General features: G+C 30.4%; 2 protein-coding genes across 3 annotated transcripts in view; one reads left to right on the forward strand and one right to left on the reverse strand.

Annotated features, from left to right (window-relative positions):
* The window catches only part of LOC136988430 (RNA-binding region-containing protein 3-like), a 45,934-nt gene extending 41,346 nt beyond the window's left edge, over window positions 1–4,588 (reverse strand). The window contains exon 1 of the mRNA XM_067286273.1: window positions 4,457–4,588. Within this exon, the coding sequence (XP_067142374.1) occupies window positions 4,457–4,461 (5 nt within the window). The 5' untranslated portion in view covers window positions 4,462–4,588. The remainder of the gene's footprint in view (window positions 1–4,456) is intronic.
* A 1,192-nt stretch (window positions 4,589–5,780) lies between these two features.
* LOC136988440 (organic solute transporter subunit alpha-like) lies at window positions 5,781–25,650 on the forward strand. 2 transcript variants are annotated; one of them, XM_067286287.1, is made up of 8 exons: window positions 5,781–5,960; window positions 6,629–6,728; window positions 6,851–7,002; window positions 7,080–7,153; window positions 9,878–10,036; window positions 16,903–17,014; window positions 21,086–21,338; window positions 24,776–25,650. In XM_067286287.1, exons 2-8 carry the CDS (start codon window positions 6,668–6,670, stop codon window positions 24,883–24,885), a joined length of 921 nt encoding a protein of 306 aa, XP_067142388.1. In that variant the 5' UTR covers window positions 5,781–5,960; window positions 6,629–6,667; the 3' UTR covers window positions 24,886–25,650. The 2 variants fall into 2 exon arrangements, with proteins under 2 accessions (XP_067142388.1, XP_067142387.1); XM_067286286.1 differs by having other exon boundaries at window positions 5,781–5,956; window positions 6,624–6,728.
* Window positions 25,651–26,674: the final 1,024 nt, after the last annotated feature.

Here is a 26,674-nt window from a genome sequence, read left to right on the forward strand (position 1 = left end):
AATATAAAAAAAACTCTTTTAAAATCAAATAATATTTTTCATTTTTTAAAGTAATTTATACGTTCTGCAACCTCCAAAATCAAAATATTAATAATGCAGTGTAAAATATACGGTATTTTAAAATTACCTTTGAATTGCGTAGAAATTTTCACAAATAGAAAAAAATTATTACAGTTTTCTGGAAACTGCATACAACAACAACAAGATAAAAATGCTTTGAATTGAGTTGAAAATCTAAAAAAACAAAATAAACTTAGGTCAAACTTCTAAGTTGGAAGGTAATTTTCGTTTTTAAATAAAACATAATACAAAATATTGTTGTAAATTTTTATAATAGGATTTTAAAAAGCAAAGATGATCAATACTTCATTCACTCGATCTGGTTCTTATTTAACTAATGAAAAACCTGCTACCGAGAATGCCCTTTCCGATTCAATTCATGCGGGTGGAATCGTCTTTAATTAATGCATTTAAGAGAAGACAGGTGTTATGTTTTTTCACCCGTAGCCTGGAAGATTTCTAGTTCGTTTTCGAGACTGTAGTATTGTACTTCTTTTGCTCTCTAGCATTCTTGATTTGTCTACCTCTGATGCTTTAATAGAAACATCAAGCTCGCAACGTTTCTTGCACTGCCCAATAATTCGGCAGTTCGTTTGTCTTTAATACTCGAGTGTATGAAGAAAAACTTCATACTTGCAGACTTCGTACTCGTTTCTATCCTTGCCCAATTTGCACAACCTGGCATAATGCAGTTATTGTAGCAACTGGGCACGGTTAAAAATTAAGACAGCGTAAGCACAATTATTCAGATATTACCGGTTCTGGCAAGTAAAGAATTTTTAGTCTTGCCACAAATAAGCTACGTATTGATTATTGACCGTTTGTGACATGCCATAACGAGCAAAAATTTAAAAAAACTAATAAGTTGGTTTAAAGTTAATAAATACAAATGTATTCTGACAGTTTATGAGTTAATTATACTTTCCATTTGCAAAATTTCCTCAACCTTAACACGAAATTAAAAAAAAAAAAAAGTGAATTTTTAAGAAATTTGCGGAATTTCCCGGGATGAGAAAAATTTCCCGGGTTAAAAAAACAACCGGAATCCCGTTTGAGAAACCCTAGTATGGACACGCCGCCTATTCACAGATGCCGTCTATCGAATTTAGTTATTGCTAACGACAGGAGATGGCGCTGCGTAATTTCTTGTCGCGCGCTAACTTTACCTGTTTTCCTATGATCGATAGAAAAAAAGCTTGCTGTTCCATAATTGATGTTTCATGTCAGATTTTAAAAAAAGTTAAAAATGCTTTTTTTAAATCGTATTTCCGATCGAATTTTTCAAATAAATTAGAAAATTACTATTCTATTGTTTCTGTTGTACTGTTCTATTGTTAGTGTAACTGGTTAATTCTTTATTATTTATTACGCTGAAGAAAATATGCTATTTGAAAAGCATAGTTTTTTAAATTCTGTATGTCACAGCCACCTCCATTATGGGCCTAGCCGAACCCAAAATGCATATGGTTTAAAAGGCTCTCTTAGGCCTCACAGAGCAGAAAGAGTTTTTTTTTTAAATACATGAGAAAAATCCTATTAATTATAAAACTTTTTAATATTAAAATTTTTTATAGAATCAAGATTTGAATGAGAAATTTTCCATAAAATGGTAATTTTTTTTATACTTACAACAAATTTTTTAAACCGCTCTACAGGCATTGAGGACGACTTTCAAGCTCGCAGTGGGTTCGACAAGGCTCTACCATTGGATGAAGGACGAGGCGCGTCATATTCTGGACAGACCACCCCCGGAAAATTTCTGGGGGTTAGTTACAATGATGGTAAACTCTAACTGCACTATAGAATTAAATAAATCAATAATGTAATAAACATTTACATTTCTCATAGTATATTTTAATATATTTTTATTTGCATAAACTCATTCTCTTCACGTGATTAGGTTACGTTTAAGGTTGATGACATTATCAGTGATTTTAATTGCAGAATCAAATTTTAATTAATTAATTAGAATTCCTTGGAGGGACAAAAACCTACATTCATATTTCCATCGATATTTTTCGTCGATTGGATACTTTTTGTCACGTTCTCACTTATACCGGTGCTGGCATTGTTATTCTTATCACCCATGCTTTGTTTAATGCTATTTAACCCTTTACCACTTCCGAGAATCAGCGGGGAAATTACACTTAACGATCACTCCCAATGCATTGATCGTTTAGAGTCATTTCTATTAGAAGTATTCCACATTCTTCAGATTATAACAACAATTAGGAATAAAACAAATTTTATTCGATTTTTCTCTTATGAAAACTCCATCCATTTTTTCAGCAACAGCTTATCTTTTATTGTTTTTATTTTATTTTTACAAGCAAATGGAAATGTCAGTTGACAATGTTCAATGTTATTTAATGCCAGTGATATGAAAAAGCCCTTTAAAATCAGATATACAGTATAACACAAACTAAAACCATTATATTACAAACAATATGAATTACAGTTATTACTTGATTGCATTTTAAGCATAATTATTTTCGACACAACGTTCTACTTAAATAAATAATTGTAATTAACTATTTATTTAGCCCGACGATTAATTGCACAAAGAAATATTTTGATGACAAATTTTTCACGGATTAACAATTGCAAGTCCATTAGGGGTTCGACCATATCTACAATGGGGCACCGGATGGTGAAGGATGGCGCCCAATATATCCAGATGGACCACCCCCGAAAAATTCTTGGGGTTTTCCGATCTGCCGGATCCGATAAGTGTCACCTAAGCCACTCGGCCAGCAACGATACAAATGTCTTCAGTTAGCAGCTTCGAGAGGTCAATTTTCAGTGTAAAATTTTCTATTTACGGTAATATTTAACTAATCCATAGATTTCGTGATAAAACACGGAACTCGGAAATTTAATGAGTAAACTTTACAATATTTGGGTCATATCTCACGAACTATAAATTATCAAATCAAATCTCACATTAAGACATAGTATTGCTGGGCCAGTGATTGTTTTACATAACACACGCAACTTTGTCTAGGGCCCCGAATTTTTAAGGAGCTCGGATACCTACAAGTATCTGCAGGATGATACTTGTAGGTATCCGAGCATTTCGTTGGTCAACACTAACAGAAATGACATCATCAAAGGCGCGTGGCCTGGTAAAGAGGTTTTAATACAGGTGAGTAAGCAAACCAAACCGTTTCGTTTGAAACGGGCTATGACATTAAAATGGGCCTGACGATTCCACGCTTGTCTAGGGTCTGGCATAATTATGTTAACCGGCACTGTACAAAGTGAATAAGAATTATATTTTTCTATTCGATTAATATTGTATTAGGTAATATGAAATTAAATTTGTATAGTTTACAGCGCAATTTACACTGTGGTATAAAATTACATTAGCAACAAACATTTACCTTTTTTAGGACATAAAAATCGTATCAGGTAACAGTAATTGTCTAGTAGAAACGTATTTTAACAGATTTTTTTAGAGTAATAGAAAGAAATATTCTGAGAAACTAACAATTACATGCAAAAAGAAGTAATCGAACTTATTGGGGTAGAAAGTGGGTCAATTCTCATTTACAATTTAATCATACTTCACATGCATACTTCGATATATCTGTAGGATATATTCATTTGAATCAAATTTTCCTACAGACATATTTTAATTTTTATAATTATTAAATAAAACACGAATTAAAAATCCATTGACATTAGTTGACTGAACTTAATAAAAGTAAATAATCTGTTTTCTCCCTCTTCCTACTTTCAATTAAGTTTAATTCTTTTCTAATTTGGATACAACTTGGAACCATAGAACATTATTTTTATTTAAAATTTAAAAAAGAAATATTTAACGAAAAATGATTTCTCCTATTTTAAATACCGCTTTTAATTCTTTCAGTGCATTTATAAGGTTTGTCGTATAAAACATTTGTTCTTCCATCAAATAAATTCATTTATCGATTTTCTCATTTAACCTATTTTATAGTCTATAATTACGTGTAACAAATATCATTTAGACATATAGAAGTATACGTAATAATTAGTAACTTTAAATATCTGTTTTTATACACATAATAATGATAAATTCCTTAACATTATCGTATATGTATGCTTAAACATTCTTATGTAAAATGCTATTTTATTATAATTTCTATTGTACAAAGTTTCTTTATACAATAGAAATTACAAAAAATATTAAAATTATACGATCCGAAAATAATTTTACAGTAATTGTTTTAAAACCAAAGTATTTGTATAAAATATTAAATAGCACAATAATATTACTTCTTATATTTGTGTACAGGATACATAATCTACTAATCATGCTATTAGAATATAAATATCTTTATTTACTTTAAAAAATGTATATAAACTAAATTTTACAACAGCAACAACAATAATAATAGAACAGATTTTTGACCTCATTTGATATTATATCCATGGAGAAGCAATTTTATAATTAGGCTATTTATAAATCGAACTCTCCTATAATTTTTTTCATTTCACTTTTTTATGAAGTAAAAATTACTAAGCTCACATCATCTTATCTTTAGTTAATAACTTAAAATTTATTATCCATAAATTACTGCATAAGATAAGAGATTCCAAGAATCTATTCCAATTATTCTCAGCGTTTTAGTCTTTAATAAGGCCTTAGGAACATGGTGCCAATGTTAAGAATACATTTCTAATTTCAAGTCACCCGCTAGAGTGTAACACTCTCAATTTAATCTAATACACTTTTTCAAAGAGGGAAAACAATACTTTAATTTCCTTCCCTTTTAGGGCCGTCTAGAACTTCCAGGGGACAAAGTCGAACAAGGGGAGGGGTCGAATTTCAGTGGGCTTTCGTTCATTTCATTAAATTTTATACAGTTTATGCATTTTATTATATTTATTTCAAAATTTCTTGCGTGTTTCGTTTCTATTTATGGTATTGTACCCATCATTCATAAAGTGATAAAGGTTTTAAGGGGAGTTGAGTTCTGTTGGGCGTCCAAAGAGGGGAGGGGTTACGGAAACTTGGACAAACTGGGACAATTAGAGGAGGGGAGTAAAAATTTCAAGAAAACTGCGGACGTAATTTATGGACAGCCCCTTACTATAACAACCTCCTCTCTCTCTTTTTGGCCAGATCCTCTTCCTATAGCCCTGTGTACTGTATACAAATCTGTAGAATAAAGGCCAGCTTTTTTATGTCATAATTTATACATAAATTATATATAAAATTCCGATTTATTTTCAAAAACAACGAATATAAAAGACGTTTTCTTAACTTCTACACAATAACGTTTAACTAGATAGCTGATTTATCATTCAAAATCATGTCGGAAAAATGATAACTTATTCAGATATAGATTAGCGTCGTTATTAGCATTCCAAATCCGTCCGAATATACTTTCAATAATCGATATTAATTAATCTTTAATGAAATCAATAATAAATTTGACTTATATTCACTTAACAATTCGGTTTCCTTATATAACACGCACCGATATGTAATTGAAATATTTTCTGAATAAATTAAACTTATAAAATATTTGATTGATCGCTGAAGTGCTATTTTATGAGGTACTCGTGCTAAATTTACGAGTAAAGATTATGTGATTTATGGCATGTTAAACGCAAGCTGCTCTACAACAATTATTAAAAATTTGTCTCGTCTCTGACGTTCTCTCTTACGTCATTTCCGTCAGCTGGAATAGTTACCAATCGCGTGCTACAAACACGTGGGCGGTCTTATCCTCTGCCATATCCTCCTATACTGTAATGGCTCGTCTCATCCCCGTACCTTTACCTTTTATATCAATAAGATCTTATCTACTTTTGTACGTACTATCGCGATTATAGACGCTATTGATGCAATGCATTATTTTAAAACATAAATCGTCAGTTTATGTATATTAATCCCAGTAGATTTGTAAGTAACTTAATATAATATTCATTCATTCTAATTAGGTCTTTGCCCTTATGTGTTCTACTTTTGTTTCTAATGTCAAGGTTTCTTTTTGACCTACTTTGTTTTTTTGCTTTGTTAGAAATTGTCAATTATTCTTTCTGCTTAGGAATTCCTAATAAATATTATTAAATGCAGGTAATATTTTTAATATTAATTATATTATGTAAGATTAACAAATAGTTTGTTTAATTAAAATTATCCATTTATTGCCATTTATATTTATATCAAATATTGGTCTAATTTTTTTCTTTAGTACATATATTTCTTCTCTACATGTAGCACTTATAAAATATATATATTAATTTAGTCTATAGATAAATATTTTAAAAGAAATCTATATATAAATAATAGTTAAATCACCTCTATCTATCAAATCTATGTAAAGATATCAAAAGTTTTATCATATATTCAAATAATACTTTGGTATTTTTAAGGAATTTCTTTTCCTAAATAACTTTTATAATATTTCTATTAAAAATGCTAATTTAGATATTAAATAGTTTATTCAATGAATAATATATTCATCACTTTTAGAGTGAATTGCATAAGATTGGTTTTCAGCTATTTCATCTCAATATATATATATATGTTTTCAATCTTAATTAAATATCATTTATCTGTAATGCAGGAAAGAAAAAATAAAATGGAATAAGTGAACAATGGTTTTCAAATATGAACTGTACACAGTTGGTGACTTCAAATTACATTCCGACAACTGCAGAATCCCTTGAAGGTAAGATACGAAAAACTTAAACGCAACCTGTAATTTTGGGTATCGATTAAGTTCTAAATGAATAAATAATAAATTTTTAATATGAAAATTATTCGTAGAATTTAATAAAAGTTTATTTATAGCATCTGGAACATTGGGAATTATTCTTATAACTGTTGGAGGATGTGTTGCTGCAACTATGTTAGGAATTTTTTTAGAAGAATCTATTTATTTGTATCACCATTGGCCACTTAAAATTTATTTATATACCGTAGGATGCCTTAGTGTTTTTCCGGTAAAGAAACTTAAAATAAAAACCCAGATTTACATTACATATGGTATTTATATGGTTATATATTATTGTATTTTTAGATTTCTGGTCTTAGTTTATTTTTGTGCCTCTTGGTGCCAAGAGCTGGGAGAACTCTTACTGCATTTATTAAAGTGTAAGTTTTTAATTGAATTATTTTTACAGCTATAATTACATTTCTATTAACTATAATTATACAAATTAAATTAATTATTAAATATTTTTTTATATTTTTAACATTTGAAATTATAGAGTAAAATTTATAATTCTTAAAACACTTAGTGTATTAAATTAATCTAAATTTATATATGTATTGTGATAAAAATCCTGTACTATTCATTCATATATATAACTTAGATCTGATTCAAATATATAAAAAGTTGAATGGTAAACCATATCAGAGTAAATCTTTCAAGTCTAGCAATGGGCTTAAAGAACAATCCATTAAAATTCTGAAATAAGTAACCAATAAAATGGCTAATAAAAGTACTATAAATGTTTGTTCTTTAAATATATCGAGATTTCTGGACTTCAAAGGTTTGATATTAATTTTTGGGGCATACTCATGTGAGTAAAAATGTCAAAGGAACCATACCTCTACATGTACATGTGACCCTTTGCAAGATGCTATATCTTGCAAAGGGTCACATGTAGAGGTATGGCTCCTTTGACTTTTTTACTTGTATGAGTATGCTCTACAGCTCTGTTAAGGTCCCAACCATTGCATTCAGAGCTTGAATTGAGCCATAATGAATGTATAAATTGTGCAGTTTATTTATGATCTTTCATAAGATAACGTGAATAGCATACAATTATTTATTGTCTGTTTTCCCCCTGATAATTACTCAATTCATTGAAGTTAGGCTTTCAAACAATAAGTATACAATTCATTAAACTTCAGCTTAAAATTTTTATATTAATAAAATTTATATTATTAGCATTCGATTTATAATTTTGTACAGAGATCTTTAAACAAAATAATGGTGTCTACTTCTAACATGACAGACTTGTCATATATTTTAGAAAATACATCAAAATTCTAAATTGATAGATTGCATTAATGAAATTACAATTCTTATTACATTTCAATGTACCATAAATTACTATAATGAAATATTCTTTTATTTAACAAACCAAAAATTAAGAAATGTACAATCATCAAAGGTGTAACATTAGAATATGGGAAATAGACTTGCACCACTTTCATAATAAATGATTATGCAATTTCATTTACCAATGAATTTTCAATTGATCAAAGCCTATAGATATTTCAGAATATAAACTGTAAATTTTGTATATAAATAAAAAGTTTGCACTAAATTATATTTGAATTATTGTTTTCTCAATTTTTCCACAACTAAACTTACACCAATTTCATAAGAAACTGTCCATATAACTTATTATTAAACATTCAGATTTTAAAAAAATCTCTTGTTTTACTTTTATATTGATTGGGAGTTATTTTTTAAAAATAAATTAGAATTGTACTCAGTCAAAAAAGTATGGAAAATTCTGGCTAGTTGACTGATATACAAAAATATGAGACTAATAGATCTCATCTGGAAATCTTGTTTAATAAATTTCATCTTGCTTATATATGACTCACTGCTCCCATCTGTGAGACAACTGGTGGAAAACGACAGGTACCACTGGCTCTGCAATCTAAATACCTTCATGGACAACAGGAAAATATACCATGCCTTTACAAACTTTGTACACAACCTTAAGCTTATGAATTGCCAGCAAACCAACATAAGCAACTTGTAACTCCACATCCTCTTTGCTGTGTTACCCTAATGCTATTCAGCCTCTACTAGTATATTGTATCTTGTTTAACTATGGCATCATCGATTTCCTTCATATCATGTTTAACCATTGTAATTCGTATATCCAGTGAAATAGGATTACCATAGTAATATGTATAATCATTGTAACTTGTATACCCTTTGTAACACGTATAACCATTATACTATGATTACCTGCTGTATTATGTTTAACCACTGTACCATGTATTTTCCTTGCAATAAGCATTACTCTGTAAAATGAATGCAATATGTATCAACATCTATCGGCTCTTACTGTACTTTACCCACCTTTCTCTTGGTTCCTGTTGTCGTGGTGGTACCTGTTTATCATCTTCCACCATATGGTAATTGTTTTGTCTATCATGTAAATTATCCACATGTGGATTCTTCTGTATCATTTGCATTCCATAATTGGTTCCCAGCAGATGCTCTGTGACCCTCCTTTCCTCCCTCTTTTCCTTCTTATTCCCACCCTATCTTATACTCTACTTAACCATACTATCCCGTTTCTTTCCCAAGGGTATACCATTGAGTCAGGCCTTTCCTTTAACTTCCTGCTTATATATGACAGCAGATTCGTTCTATTAAAAGTCTTTCTCAGATTAATCTTAACATCATTTAAAAGCTGCTCTGATAAAAAGTATACTTTTATTATCACTATTTTTGTTGATTAATCCAGTATTATTATTAAAAAAGAGAAACATTATTTTTATTCTCACTTAATTACCTTACAATTGCCATCTTCCTTCTGTTTATTACATGCCCAAATTTATATTGTTTCCATGTCAGGAAACAATGTAAATAGTATATGTTTTAGATCAAAATTTTCAACATTTCACTGATTACTTCTTGAATAAGATCTTTTCAAAGCCTGAAATCCCTCTTACTTTTACCAGCCATTTTGATGATAATTCTTTATTCTGATGTAGATGCTGAACCATTTGTAAATATGATTAAGTATACACTTTGAGGATATACAGTAGATAATGTGTCATTCATCTGCACTATGCCTCTATGAGCATACTGTTAACTATGTAAATGCATTTCTATTTCAGATATCTGCCATTTCCAATGATCTTCTTTTTCCAACTAGTCATTTGTTACATGGATAATAAAGAACGTACTGTTGAGAGATTATTAGGAAATAGCATCCCTCTACAAGGACCTCCACTTTGTTGTATTTGCTGTTGGTGTCCATCACCATCTTTTACAAGGTAAAATACTTTTATTCATAAAATAAATCATAATTTAATCAGTTACAAAATTTTAATCCATAATATGAAATAACATTATAAACCCAACCAAGCTAGACAATAGCCCAAAATTGGCATATCCTAAATTCAGATAAATGGTAAAGTTTGGCATTAGGAAGAGCATTCTGCCAAAACTTCTTATGATGAATATGCAAAGCATGAAAGGTAATGCGAGGGGATATCCCACAGGCAACATGCAGACTCAATACCTGCAGACAATGAAAAATGGGCAAGAGTTATTGGATATCATAAGGAGCAAATGAAGTTAAAGAAATGAACAATTATAAGAAGAATATTAAAGATGGAACCCTTAATATTAGTAGCATGACAGGAAGAGGAAAACTTGCAGGCCTGATGAGAAAGCAAAGATGGGACATACTGTATACCCAGAAAACTAGATGAAAAGAGACAAAGCAAGAGAATTAAGAGATTGTTATAAGATTTTCTGCAGTGGAGCTAACAAGCAAAGAAGAAATTACATTGGTATTATCTTGTCAAAAGAATTGTGGAACAGAAGTATGCTGCAGAGAAAACAGTTTCATTCTGATTAATCAGACTTTGGAATGGAACTAAAGATGATAAGTGCAATATGTCTCACAAGTTGAATGAACAAATGAAGAAAAAGATGATTTTTGGAATATGATAGGGGATGAGATACAAATATTAGCAGAATGATAATAGGAGATGATAATAGAGAGAATGATAATAGGAGTGACTTGAATGGACACTGTGGGATTGCAAAGATCCGTGGTGTTAAAATTCGCAAATGTAGGTGAGTTTGATTACCACAAAAGGAGGAGGCGAGCAAGAAATACACTTAAAACTAACTTTATGTACATAAATTATAAATGTCTCTACAAAGTTGGCACATACGTAGCACGTGGTGGTTCACAAAACAAAAGTCCCTCGGCGGGAAGATAGAGTTGAACAAATCCAATCGGCTCAAAAAAAAACTATTCACTCCATGAGCTTATAAACCAGCAAACGATTCACTTGTCTGAATATTATACTGTACTTCAAATTTCTCCCTCAGATGAGAACGGATTACCAAAAACCAGGAACTTCCTCATGCACGCAAAGAGAAGGAAGGCCAGTTCATCCCTATGCACACAGCACTCGTGAAAATTCCTTCTTTTCTCCAACACCAGGAACCAGAATATCACGTTGCCGGTCCCTTCTACCTTATATAGCCCCCATTGCCAACACAGTGCTGCCATACCAATAATGCCCAAAAATATATATGCAAATATATACATATATAAAAAAAAAGGAATATTTTACAATTTTAAATAAGTCACACATACAGAAATAAATAAAAAAAATGACAACTTACAATATTGATATTGACGACAATCAGAACATAGACGAGAAAATAAACAATAAAATAAGGTAACCCAACAATATATAAGGATGACACAACACACTGAGTCACAATGAAAGTATTAAACTGATCCATGGAGAATATAGAATTGGATAGGTAATACCAGAAGGTAAACAAATCATAAATTTTGCAATAGCATCAAACATGCCTTAGGAAATTCTTTTTTTAGAAAGAATATAGAATACTTCCTCACATACAAAAGTGATATCACACCTGTTCACAAATTGATTTTATCCTATATATGAGAAAACATTTCAAAGAAACAAAGAATTGTGAAGTCATATCTAGTAATCATGTAGTAGCACAACACTGACTATGCTGCATAAATCTATAGATAGAGATTATAATATTAAAAACAAGTAGCAATGTTTGAAGAACTAAAAAAAGAACCGAAACAGTTCAAGGCAGTGATACTATATAAGTGAGAACACACAGAAGTGATAGACTACAAATGCACATACTCAAGGAGTATGGAAAGAAAATACTAGAGAAAACATCAGGAAGGTTATAGGAAAATAAGAAAACTAGTATTGGAATGTATAAGCAGCATTGCAAGCAAAGATATCATTGAGGAAAAGATAGGAAGAAATGGCTAACTATAGATTTTGGGAGTACAGATAGAAAAAATAAGCAAAAAAAAAAAATTGCCAAAGTTAAAGTGTATGAATAAATGTATAATGAAATAGAAACTAGGAAAGGACAGATCTGTAGATGGCAAAACATCAAACATAGTTAATAAAAATATCACACAGGTGAAGCAGATAAAAGGAAGCAATGGAGAAATATAGTGTAGATAGGAAGAATATTTCTCAGAACTACTTAATGGACAAGTGATGAGGTGAAAATAGAAGCAGAAAAATCAAATGCAAAAATCTATGGCTCCTTTGACTTCCTGGCAGGTAAATGGAAAAGCAGTTGAACCAGATGTGATCCAATGGAGACATGGAAAGTCTTGGAAAAGAAGGAATAGATATATTATGGAATTTGGTAGAAAAAGCACATCAGCAAAAGAAGATACCAAATGAATGGAAAAAAGTATAATCATTCCAGTCTTCAAAAGCTAAGGAAATGTTCAGGACTGCAAGAACTATGGAGGCCTAAAGTTCATACACACTGAAGCTTTGGGAAAGAATTCTAGATAGAAGACAGAGAAGAAGTAGCTATAAAGGAAGGATAGTTTTGTTTCATTCCAATAAAATCAGTTACAAGTTTTGATCTAAGGTAGACAATTAAAAAGTTCAGAGAAAAAATGGCAGGAACTACATCTGACTTTTGTCAATATAGAGAAGGCCTTTACCACTCGGCCATTCCATTGTGGATCTGGCCGAACCCATAATGGGCTTGCTAAAAGAGGTCCTCTTAGTGCCCACAGGGCAAAAAGAGTTAAAAAAAAAATATAGAGAAGGCTTATGATAATCTCTAGATATGTAATTTGGTACAGCATGAAAAACAAGAATGTACCTGAAATGTATGTAAAGTTGATTCAGGTAACATACAATGAAGTGTATGCTAGAGTGAGAAGCAATCTATGAAAACAAATAACTTTGAAGTAAAGATAAGACTTCATCGGGGTTTGGCTTTAAGCCTCTTTCTTTTCAACATTATGATGGCAGTAGCAACAGAAAAGACCAGAGGGAAAAAATTATGGAGAATATTATATGCAGATGACATCGTTTTCTGTTCAGAGACAAGAAATAGAGCACAAGAGAAACTGAAAAGTTGGAATAAAGCATGAAAGAAAATGGTATAAAAGTTAAAAAGAGCAAGACAGAATACATTTGCTGTAAAAGTAAAGAAAGAAACAATCAGAACATAACTCATAACTCTAGAAGGAAAGAGGATCAAGAGAGTTTAAATAACTTGGTTTGATAATGTATAGCTTTATTTTCAATTCCTGATTCATCTATAAATATAAACTTATTTTTTGGAATTTTTGCAATTATTTCTTGAAACTTCTTTGCTCCAGCATTGCTTTTCAGACGAGAAAAAGATTTTTATAGCTGTAATCAAGTTTTTTTATTGCTCATTGTATTGTTGTCGCAGATACACTTTTTGATCACGTCTTTAATAGTTCTTGTAAAGTTTTATCATGGTTTCTATCAACAAATTTTCTGAACTCTTCTTGATCTTTTATAATATGGTGTAGAAAGAAAAGTGAATAACCAAATCCAAGCTGGATGGGTTTGGAGTGCTGTGTGATAAAAAGATACTAGCCAAGTTGAAAGGAACAGTTGTGTGACTAGCCATAATGTATAGTACAGAGACCTTAACATTAAAGAATGAAACAAGAATTACAGTAGCAGAAATGTCTGGGGGTAACAAAAGTTGATCAAAACAGAAGTGAATACATTTGAGGTACAGTTTAAGTAAATGCTATTGCCAACAAATACATGAAGGCAGTCTAGTAAAGGCATGTCATGAGAAGGAATGAAAGTTCTCAGAAAGCAAGTTGTAAATATAGAAATTGAAGAAAAGCAAATTAGAGGAAGACCAAGGAAAAAGGATTAAAAAAAGATATGATTACAAATTAGATACAGTGGAGGAAACTCATTAAATACAGTGATCCTACTTCACCTTGACTCAGTGGGTCAAGCTGAAGAAAAATAATATGAAAACATTATTATACATTTTGTTGAATTCTACTTTTCTGTATTTTTGTCAATTTATCAACTTTTTAAATACTTTATGAGGTAGAAGAAAATTTTATTTATAGCTAGCCATTGCAGATTACTTTATTAGTTTAACAATTGTCTTTTAAATCATTTCTCTTAGTATTGAATTCATATGTAGTTTTTAATATAAAAAAATATCATTTATCACAGGTTGACAACCTATGGCATTCATGCCAAGTTTGGCACATGAGACGATTTTCAGTAGCACTCTGATTGAATAGAAATGTAGTAAAAGTTATATTTTAATTATTAAATACACATTTAAATGGAAACCATAGTTCAATGTAAGCTGTGGTACATTAAAGACAATCTAACACTTCTCCCACACCGGGTTGTATAAACAGAAAAAAATTTAAATACCTTCTAAAACCGATAACCGGTGCGAACTATTTTTCTAAATGGCGAACGTTTTCATTGCCCCTCCTGGGCTCTTCCTCAGGCCAATTCTGGATTTGATAATCGAACAGCATAAATAAATGGAACGTGTTCCGTAATTTAAACGATCGAGTACGTTGGGCAACCGCGTGCCGTTTGCGGTTGCCCAACGTACTCGATCGTTGGGCAAACCGCGTGCCGTTTGCGGTTGCCCAACGTACTCGATCGTTTAAATTACGGAACACGTTCCATTTATTTATGCTGTTCGATTATCAAATCCAGAATTGGCCTGAGGAAGAGCCCAGGAGGGGCAATGAAAACGTTCGCCATTTAGAAAAATAGTTCGCACCGGTTATCGGTTTTAGAAGGTATTTAAATTTTTTTCTGTTAAAGACAATCTCTTGCTCATATATTTATATTACAATGCATGTGTTTATGCTCTGTGTCACCATCTATGTATTGTGCATGTGCCTCACATGTAAGAACATAATTCAATTAACAACTTAACTTCAAAATTATGTATTTTTGAAGTCCGTTATAACCGGACCAATTTTGATAATACATATAACAAAATTGGTAGAATCGTGTTGGCATCCAGAATAACATTATAACTTAGGTTCGGCACAACACTGCCGAAAGGTTGCCGACCCCCGATTTACGGGATATTTTATTAATTTTGTAGATTGTAGTGCTATAGTTTAACACATATGAGGCAAACTACAGCTATATCAAAATAACAACAAAAATTATTTTTTATTTCTTGGAAATATATTTCTTTGAAATATACAAGGTGGCCCAAGAGTCCATCATCAGAATGTATTTCAAATTATTTACTTAATGACATTTTAAGATTATTATATCTTAATTAACTAATTTTGGATCACCTGTATTTATTGAAATATTTAAATACAAAAATTTTTTATAAATTTCATATCTAGAAAACTGTCAATAACATTATTTAAATTTAAATTTTCAGGAAGAAAATATAAATTTCTGAACAGAAAATTAATTTTATCTTTGAAAATTTTTGGATATTGCACCTTTAACATTGCTATGTTTGGGCAACTATTCATTTACCTCATCCTTGCTATGAAAGTAGGGGAATGCAATTCTCATTTAGCACTATAATTATTAAAATTATTTGAGATAGGAAGCATTTAGATAGTAGTTCAAGATCTAACAAATCAAATTCCAAATCTTATTGTACAGGGTGGGGAAGAAAGGACGGATGTTTTTTAAAAAATCACATCATCTGTAATTGTTACTACAAAAGATATTCGTTGGAAGATATGAGTTCGTATTGAAATAGCATTTTACAGAATCAAGTGTGAAAAACAACATCTCCTATGTGGTGTCTGTTATCAGTGATGCATTTCTGGAGGCAATTTTGGCGACTTTCACACGAATAACTTCCTTCAGTTCTTGCAAAGAATGTGCTTATGCTCATATACACATGCCTTAAGGTGTCCCTACAAAAAATAATTGCACGTGGATAGGAGGAGGCCAATAGCAAGGTTGCGGCCGACGTTTTCAACGCAAAAATGTGTACGTCGGATGTTCAACGCCGTCTTCCTGTAAGCCTAGAAATTTGACAATGGCGTTTGGAATGTCGAGCATGATTCCACCGATGTTTCAAACACCATTGTCAAACTTCTAGGCTTACAGGAAGGCAGCGCTGAACATCCGACATACACATTTTTGCATTGAAAACTTTGGCCACAACCTCGCTAATGAATGTCACCAAACCTGGAAATGAGGCGACCAGGGAAGAGATGACGAATAATGTCAATTGATGTTCTAGCTGTGTGGGCCGTCGCCCCATCGCGTCGAAACCACACACGTTTGATGGGAATACGTTTCCATCATACGCAAGGATGTGGAAACATATTCCCATCAGATGTGTATGACTGAACGATTCCCTTTGCGTACGACTGTTTCCTCAGTCATATGCAAATACACAGTGTTCTATCATCCATGGCTCCATGCCTTCAGCTGAAAAGACAATGCTAAGACCTTACTACTTTCGTACTACCTGCCACAAATCTGCCACTCTAACTGGTGGTGAGTTCTAGCCATTTCAAAAATGTCTGTCCTTTCTGCCCCACCCTGTATATTCCATTAGTCCAATGATTTTTAATCATTTAGGAATACATCTACTTGTGGGGTTGCAAGACATTATTTCTAATATGCAAGACTTCTGTGAGACACCTTTTTCTGGAAGATAAATATTTTTATGTTATGGGTGTAGGCATCAGAAAAGATTAAGAATGACTACATTAGTTAAGAAACTGAATACTCTTGCTACCTCACATCATTATCAATCACATAATTCTAGAGTATTTAGAACTTAATCAAGATTTTTTTAAAATTAAATTATTCATAATTATATTTTTCTCTAGGACAACTTTTATTTTAATAAGAGCTGCCATATATCAGTTTGTTCTTATTCCTGTCATCTCATTTATCATTGATGAAATATTTATTGCTGTAAATATTAATGCAGAAGTTGAGGTATGATATTGAAAAATTATATACTTTACACTAAATATATGAATACATTTTAAAACTTTACTAATTTTTCCATATCTTTCGTGATTAGTTTGCCGAGTAAAATATTTGCATTTATATTTAAAATATAAAATTATTCATAATTTATTATATTTGTTTTCTTAGTAATGTATTACGAAATTAAGTATCTTCATTTTTAAAAATAATTGCTATATTCTAAATAACATATTATATATATTTAATTATTGATATATGCTTGCACTGTACAATTGTAGATACAGGGTTACTGGTCAATGGAGGTTTAAAAATTAAATGTTTTAATAAAGATTTAAGCAGATGCTGATCTGAAGAGAAAAATCAGACACTCTTACCTTTCTCAGTTCTCTTGTGTGACCACCTTATTCTTCCTGATGTACCCCAAAGTTAACTGATTGCATAGACTTATCACACCTTATAGGTTAAATGATGAACGGAGTCAGAGATCAAGTTCAAAAGTATACACTTTATTAGTATCCAATACTAATAAAGTGTATACTTTTGAACTTGATCTCTGACTCCGTTTCATCACTTAACCTACAAGGTGTGATAAGTCTATGCAATCAGTTAACTTAGGGCTACATCAGGAAGCATTATCCCAGACAGGAAGTGAGAATATTTACACCTTATTCTTAATAACTTTTGGGTAGGATGCAAAGCAAAGCAGGATAAGACCATTGATGAGTGTAGAGGGAGTCAAATATACAAATACCTGAAATTAACAAAACAAAAATTGTACCACTTTGGCTTGCAAAAAATATGTCCACTTTAGGCAATAAACATTTTCTAACCTGTGACAAATCTCACTCTGATTTACTCTAACTATTTGCAAAAATCCGATAATTGTGAGCACCTCAAACTTGGAATAATTTTCAGTCATATCTGTCATTTTGTTTGCTTGCCAAATTTTAGACTAGTGAATGGAAGACAACAACACACTTGCTGTTGCTGCTACTGTTACTACATCACAACCACACATGTCCATTCTATGTCATTAAAGTTGCACATCAAATAATCCAGATGATAAATTAAGGTAGGTCATAAATAACCCATATCTGTGCCTTTTAGTATGAGATCAGTTTATTTAGAATTTTATTCTACTATTTATGTTTTTTATACAATGAAATATATTTTCAAAATTATCAGTTATTTTATCAAAGAAAACAAAACAAAAAGATTAGAATAAAATACATTCTGATATAAAATAAAATAATGCATAAAGCAAACGTTTCTTCCCCTCTTTAATAGATATATATATATATAAATGTATTCAGTTTGTAACACGATTATTAGTCTCATGTCACATCTGACAAATAAGATCAATTCCATTTTAATTTCCTATGAATATTCAAAGCTCATAAAATCTATATAATTATATAAAACTAAAATGAAATTGAATGTAAAAGTATTTTTTCCAAATGTTCAATTTGTTCATATCTTTAAGTACATCTTAAATTAAAGGTAATTTGAGATTTGTGTTTTAAGAGGTGTGTAAACCATTGTATTCAAGGTTAGATTTATATATTTTAGGACCTGCAGTAAATGGTTGAAGTAAATAATTACAAACTAAACAAAACACCTATTGTAATTCATAAATTCATCAATATAGATTACGATTAAGTACAGTTTTATGAATATTTTAAAAAAAGTGTGTAAATTCTCATAAATATATTTAATTACCATATTTCCATGCATATAATTCATGCATTATCTGTGTTTAAAAGATGTGAAGGATATATGCCAATTTTAAATTTTAATTATGAACTTGTGTCTATAGAGCAATATAGATTCCTATATAGATGCAGCAGGGTGTATGGTAGTATAGGTTATGCAAATATTTATTTTTGTTCTGAAAGCTTTCTGTGGGTTATCTAGACAAAAATATGGTAAAATTGAAAGTGATTATCCATACTCTTCAGTGATTCCATGAGTATCCATACTCTTCAGATGTTAAGTAGATAATGAAAAACAGGGCTATGTGGCTGCTTCAGCTACTTATGATAGATGCAATCCTGATTGTGCATATTTAGCATGTTTAACAAGAATACCTTGAAATATATCTTTCATGTCATATGTCAAATTTCTTAAGATTACATTTGATGATAAGCTTTACATCAATGAATACTTAATGTAATCTGAAAAAAATGCTGTTGCAAATACAATGGAGCCCCGATATAACGCACATGTAGGGCGGAAAGCAACACCCGTGTTATAAGGTGAACTGCATTATACCGAACGGTGCGGAGGCAATCATGAATATTTTGATTTTTTCCAAGTCTTGTCTTTTTTTGAGTAAGCCCAGCATCTTGGTCAAGCTTATCAACAAATGATTTCAGTTTTGTCTGCTCTGCCAGCCAACCCCTTACAGTTCCTTCAGGTATGCCATATTTTCACCCTATGTTTGCTTTTATGTTTGTTTATCGAAACTCCGCTCTTTACTGTAGCAATAATGTCAAGCTTTTCTTTCACACGGTAAGCTTTTCTTTTACTCATCATGCATACAATAATTAAACACTATTCAAAATACATGCAGGAACTCAATACATACGCAATTACTCAATACGCAGTAACAATAAAATACGCTACACACTAACGCCGCACGGACCTGTATAAACGTGTTTGAGCTTATTGCGTCGCGAACATTGCCCGTGCTATAACTGAGTTTGCGGTACAGTGAGCAGCGCTATAACGAATGTCCACTGTATATCAGTCTGTTAATGCTTTTTGATGTTAATAAGTAATGGGTAAGTAGACTTGATGAATAATAATACCTAACAGACATTACATAATTCAATACAATCAAATAAATTCAAGCATTTGAATTTAAAAAAAAGAAACAGCTTTTAAGTTCTATGCACATTTTTATAATGTTTTTTACTAATATAATTATGAAGAAACCAAATCTTATATCCACTTATTAAAAACTTTTAAAAAATGTTCTTGTTAAAAGGTTAACAGATTATTTATAAATGTCATTTCTTTATTTTTTTTTTAAATAAACATTATATGTAACATATCTATTTTGAAGGTATTAAAAACATCATTTGAACATTTGAACATATAACAAACATCTCAAAGTCCAATAAGTATATAGAAACATTCAATGATAATCTAAATGATCGGGCTACAATTCCGCTAAATTTTAAATAATTAATACAAAGTAATTTGCTACTAGAGATGGTGCCTAAAGTCTACCTCTGGTAGCAAATTACTTTGTATTAATTATTTAAAATTTAGTAGAAATGTAGCCTGATCATTTAGGCGATCATTTCTACATCATCCGAAATTTTTGCAAGATATTTTTGCCTATTTCTACCACCATCATTGTTGTCATCATATTATATTTATCAAATCAAATACACTCTAATAGTAATAAATTTACTTATTATTTTAAAATCTAAACTAAAATAATTTAGCTCTAGAAATTCTGACGTTTGCAATCCATACTGCTTTTTGAATGCAGTGTGTGATTGCAAAGGTTAAAAACGTTTTTCTGTGTTTGAATATTTAGTTTAGATTTCTTTTTAAAAAGTGTAAATAAATATTTTTGAGGTCCCTGTAATAATATTTTACATATATTATATTAGGGGCTGTCTATTAATTACATTGACAGTTTTTGAACCATTTTAGACTTCTTCCTTCTCTGTTATATACAATAGTGTACTTTTAGTAAGTCACCTTCCCTTTAATTTCATGTATAGTACAATAGTTTATGGACCTCTAATATTGAAGAAATGATTTAAAAAGCCTATAAGAACAAATTTGTATGCCACTAAATACTACTAAAAAATTTAGATAGATAATGTTTTGATCTCCCTTCCTCCCCATCATCTACATTGATGTACAGTACTTTTCACAACTCCTTTCCCTTAAACTGTACATGTAATTAATGGAAGACTCCTTATAGTTAAAAATGAAATAAAATAATTTTTAAAATATTACAATTTTAATTGAACTGAAATCGTTCTTACTATTACAAGATTCATATTATTCACTTGTGATTTATATAATGTTATATATAATTTATCTTTCTCTTAGTATCCAATGAACAAGCTCAGTCCTTATTTAATTACAACAAATGCACTTTCATTTTTTCTTGGTGTATATGGACTAGTTATTTTTATAAGGATGACATCAGCTATATTATTTGGCTATTTTATCAGAAGCAAGTTTATAACTCTACAGTTACATTTCATCTTAATTCGGTTCCAGTTCTTTATTTTTGAAATACTCGGTGACATAGGTGCACTTCCGTGTCATCCACCAATATCGCCTATTGTGTCTGCTCTATGTAAGTCTTCTAATCTATAATGTATCATTCGATTATTTTTATACTAATTTTAAATATTTTAATTAATAAATTATTCAGAATGAAGATATTTGACAAATTTACAAGAAATACAGCAAAGAGTCTTTAACATTCAGCTATACTTAATTGTAAATTCCCTGTTTTAAGCTCCTTAAAGTTCGATAAAGAAAAAAAACTAACACAAACAATAATCTTATCCACTTTTCCGACAAATATTTTAATCAACGGACAAATGTTTTCAGCCTACTTTATAGGCCAACATCAGGTCTACTAACGAAATTAATAAAAATCTCTGGCATTCCGTTTGGAATATTGAAGCATTCTGTGATGCTTTTTACAATTTAAAAGTTAGAACGTTCAGGCATTTACTGTTTATATGCAATCAAAATTTGGGAATTTTATAAATATTAAAAATTATATAAATTATTTAAAAACATCATATTAATTTTCTCTAAGAGCATATATCATATATGACCATCGTGTTTACTATTCCATGGGTTATCGTAACAAGACTGCCACTTCCGTAAAGTTTTATAGCATCTTTGCTGTTTCTCTCTTTAAATTTGTTGGATATCACATAACTTTTTTAAAATATGACATACTATTTCTTAATAGTAAAAATGATTTAAGCATATTGTTTTAATATACTACTGAGAAAAATTTTATTATATAATAATAATATTTTCTTCTATATGTTGAAACTGTCCTTCATTAATATTTTGAGACACCATGAAGTGTTGATACTAGACACTTCGTGAATTCTGATCTTAAATGTTAATTATTTCGTGAAACTTCAATAATTACAGTATTTGTTATTCAGTGAAGAATATTTTGATGCCGGCTCTTTGAAATACACTTCATAAAAACTGAATATAGTTTCGGTATTGCTGACAAATTTGATAACATTGAGAACATTTACAATACAAATTTAAAAAGTTTTACAAAAAAAATTAGCAGTGCTGAATATTTATTTCAATAGCTACGTTTATTTTGCATATATTAGAACTTTTTGATATTTTGATAAAATAACAGCCATATATGCTTAATATGACTTGTCCTGATGGATTGGCAGTCTCCCTATAAGCAGTAACTCAATATCTACAGGCCAAAGGGCTGAATGAAGGTGAAATTCATCAAAGGATGTGTAATGTGTATGGTGAGCTACGGATGTGTGCGTGAATGGTGCAGGAAATTCAAACAAGAATGTGACAATGTTCATGATGAGGGTGGTCAAGGGAGGAAGTGTGTGACGACCGACGATTTGTTGCGACAAAAGGGATCAATTGGTGCGACAAAGGCATCAGCTTACAGTTTCTGAGCTCAGTGAGGAGTTTCCACAAATTTCAAGGTCCATACTGTATACCGCTGACTGACAGTGTTAAAGGTTGGCTGAATGGCCTGGCGGCAAGATTCTTCGACATGGGTATACAAAAGCTGGTGTCACAGTATGATGTCTGCCTGAATCAACAGGGCAATTATGTGGAAAAATAGATGAAGACTATAACTACTTTCTACAAATAAAGTGGTTTTTTTCTTCATTATTGTTTTTTTATTCTGGGTCAGCGGAGTTTGAAAAAAATAACCCTCGTAGAATGTATTGGAAATAAAAAAATCTATATTTTTTTATTGTTTTATTAAATTTCCACATGTCCATTATCATTAGTAATATAAAGGGTAATATGATTTTGTAGTGCTCTAAAAAACATTTGCCAACTGATTTACAGTAATGCTTGAAATCACATTAGTTATTTTAGCTTTCAAGTCTTCTAACAATTGAGGTTTGGTTGCATACACTATTGTTTTTACGTCCCCATAAAAAAAAAATCTAATAGTCAAGTCTGGTGAATGTGGAGGCCAAAAAAAATTTTTACTAAATAATTTTACTTAAAACTAGATACATTAAACTTTGTAATACTTTCTACAGATTTTTTTCTATCACAAATACTAATAGTTATATATTTTTTAAATTGCACACATACTTTATGGACACCCTGTATAAAAATAAATAAATGTACAGTATATCTGGAAATAAAAATGTAATCAAATGTATAATGTAAAAAGTACAGGATGACACATACAAAACAGCTCCAAATGCAAAATAATTTTAAAGTTTTATTTGGTAATAATGTAGAGTACAGTAAGATCCCGCTTAACGCTGATTTGATATAACACGGTCTGCTGAAGCCTAAAAAAAAGCCCAAAATTTATGCCGATTTAAATTATCATGGCATTTCATTGATTCATATATATAATTCAATTATATACTAACACAAATGAATCAGTAAAAGGTGGCAAAATAGTGTACTTTGTTTAAATCTGTTTGTTTGGTGCTATTTTGGAAAAAATATAACATCATGGATGCCACAGGCAATATCGGCTTTGCTTGGCAAGAATTAACTGATAAATGCACGAATGAAGTGTGAAAGAAGTTATGGCTGAAGGTATCCAAGAATTCTCAACGAGAAGAGCATATCACTGTATCATTAGGTTGACCAAACTCAACCTAATAGATACAGCAGGACTAGGAGATGTAGATGACCAGGATATTGAGGAGCTACTGCAGGTTTCTGGCGAGAGCCTTACCAACGACGACCTTCAAGAACTGGCAGAACAAGGAATTTGTGTAGAACTGGAAAATAGAGATTCTGAAAGTGAAGAACCCAAAATATTTCTCTACAGATTTCTTTAGTAAATGTTCGGTAACGATAACCGAAGTCATTGATCAAATTGTAATGAATGATCCAGATTTTGAAAGGAGTGCAAAAGCAAAATGAAGTGTTTTGGATGCGATCTTCCGCTACTAACATTTGCTTAAGGAAAAAAAGCGACAAATGAAACTTCATGACTTTATTGCAAAAAAACAAAAGTCCTTTGTCACAGAAATGAACTTTACACTTCTGTATGCATATGTTTATGTTATTTAACATATATTATTATACAAATTAATATAAAAATAACTTAAGTAAAATTTGTTTATTTTTAGTCGCGTGTTCCCTTATCCCTGTTTACTCTGTTAAAATGACCTCGTTTAATGCCGTTTCGTTTAGCGCTTTGTCGTCTAGGAATGCATCCCCGCGTTAAGCGGGGTCTTACAATACTTGGTATTTGGTAATAATTCAAGATTGATCTTATTAATTTTACTGTTTTGGTATTTGGGAAAATGTATCTGAAATAAAAATTGTATAGGTAATGTTAAATATTGAGATGATAGCGATATAGATTATCTGTATGAGATACAGATATCATAAATAATCTCTATGATACAGATAATCTATAACTGCATCATTAAATTTTCATTTGAACTAATAAAATTTGAGAAATGAACCATTTTTATTAATAATAGAAATCACTCAAATCTACATATTTTTATTATTCTTAAAATAATTACTTTTATTTCAATTTTTATTAATTTTTTCCAGATGTTAAAAGTGCTGTCTTATTAGGAGAAGGATTTATATTGTGTGTGTTAGCAAGATTTTTCTTTTTGCATCCACCACCACAATTTTCTCGTCAACAGGAAAGAACCTGATTGTTTCTGAAATAAGCAGATTTTATAAGAATTTTCTCTTCACTTTCTTCAAAAATTCATTTACAAACTATTTATCAATTAAAGTTTTTTTTTTCAAATAAGGGACCATTTTTAAAAATTTTGATATAAATACAAAAAAATTTATATTTCTATTTTGATATATTGCATGGAAATTGTAAGAATATTTGAGAATATCTCAATTGAAGAGTTAGATTTTATAATTTTATAGAATGTCATATAAATATACATGTATAGATTTAATCTCTAAATCTCATATACGTGCCGAAATACTAAGTATACTGTTTTAATACGTCAATGTCACTCGACAAGTAGTTTCTTTTAAGAAGCTTTTCACTTTACATTTAAATTATATATTTTGTTTCACAACTTTATTGTTTTGAAATGAATTATTAAAGAATATCACTAAAATATCTTATTAGAAACATTGTCAGAAAACAGAATCTAGCTACACGTTGCTAGATTTAGTGTAGTTAATTAGTTATTGCTAATATTTAGTGAGAAAGTATATTTATATAAGTGCTTGCTTTTGCATATTAAAAAGTTGATTATAAATTGTTGGTAAACATAATTTTTTTTAAAATTAATAAATTCAAAGAATGAAAATTTCTTTACACTTTATTATACTTTTGATTATGTTTAGAATGATTTTAAGCAAAAGTGAATAATATCTCTTTATTAGATATTTTAAGTTTTTCATGATGTAGAAATATGTAATTTATGCTGCATAAGAAATTTTGTTTACGTATGTCCTGTACAAAATATCTCGTTTTGTTTTCTATATTATATTTATTGTATATAATATACATTTACTTATATATATTATAGTGTATAATAGTGATGTACTGTACAAGTAATAAAGCTTTTACATGCAGCATATAAACTTTGTTTATGTGTAATTACATTGTTAAGATTATCACCATTTGTTATAAAATTTTAATTCGATAATAATGAAATATAGTTGTTTAAAAGAACAAATTATTATGACCATGTTTTTAAATTTTCATCTCTGTTACCCTTGTTGACACCCAAGCCTGCCACTCTAGAGCAGTCGGTTCAAATTTTGGTCAGACATCTTTGGAATTTTTCATAGTCTATCATGGATAAATCGTATCACCATTCTTCACCACACAGCCATCCCATTGTAGACTTGGTGGAATCATGGAAAAAAGGCTTATACGACCTAAATGACATATATTAAAAAAAATTATCCTTGTTAACTAACGCTAGAGTTTTCTGAATATTTCTTTTACTAAATTTCTATTTTATTTTATTATAAACATTGAATAATAATTAAATCTGAGTTGGCATGTTTTTAACATGGTAACTTTCAGATGTTGGAGAAGCGATACAGCACATACTGTAGCCAATGGCATATCTGCTATGAAACTAATGAAACGACTGTTTTTAATAATTGAATTTTTCAATGAAACCAATAATTTTTTTTTGTTTGTTAGCTCCTTTAGTGATAGAATCATAAGTCAATGGATTGAAGTACTTAATACTGACCTTAGCATATGCTTGAACACCATTTCATATGGCCTCAAAATGTCCCCATAATTGGTCAAATTTCAAAACTTTCTCTAGGGGCTTGCAGTATCTGAACATCCAGATGTATGGGCTCACTGAGTTTGCCAGAATCTATTCTTAGCCCACATTTTAATAGCTAGATTTTTGAATCCTTCATTGGTGCATGACTTAATATTCTGTAGCTTGGGCTAGAGCCAATTGGAAACATAAAAAGACATCTGAATTCTCAATTCAGGCTACA

Source organism: Centruroides vittatus, unplaced genomic scaffold, assembly GCF_030686945.1.
Source record: "Centruroides vittatus isolate TY-2023 unplaced genomic scaffold, ASM3068694v2 scaffold_3315, whole genome shotgun sequence".
Taxonomy (NCBI): domain Eukaryota; kingdom Metazoa; phylum Arthropoda; class Arachnida; order Scorpiones; family Buthidae; genus Centruroides; species Centruroides vittatus.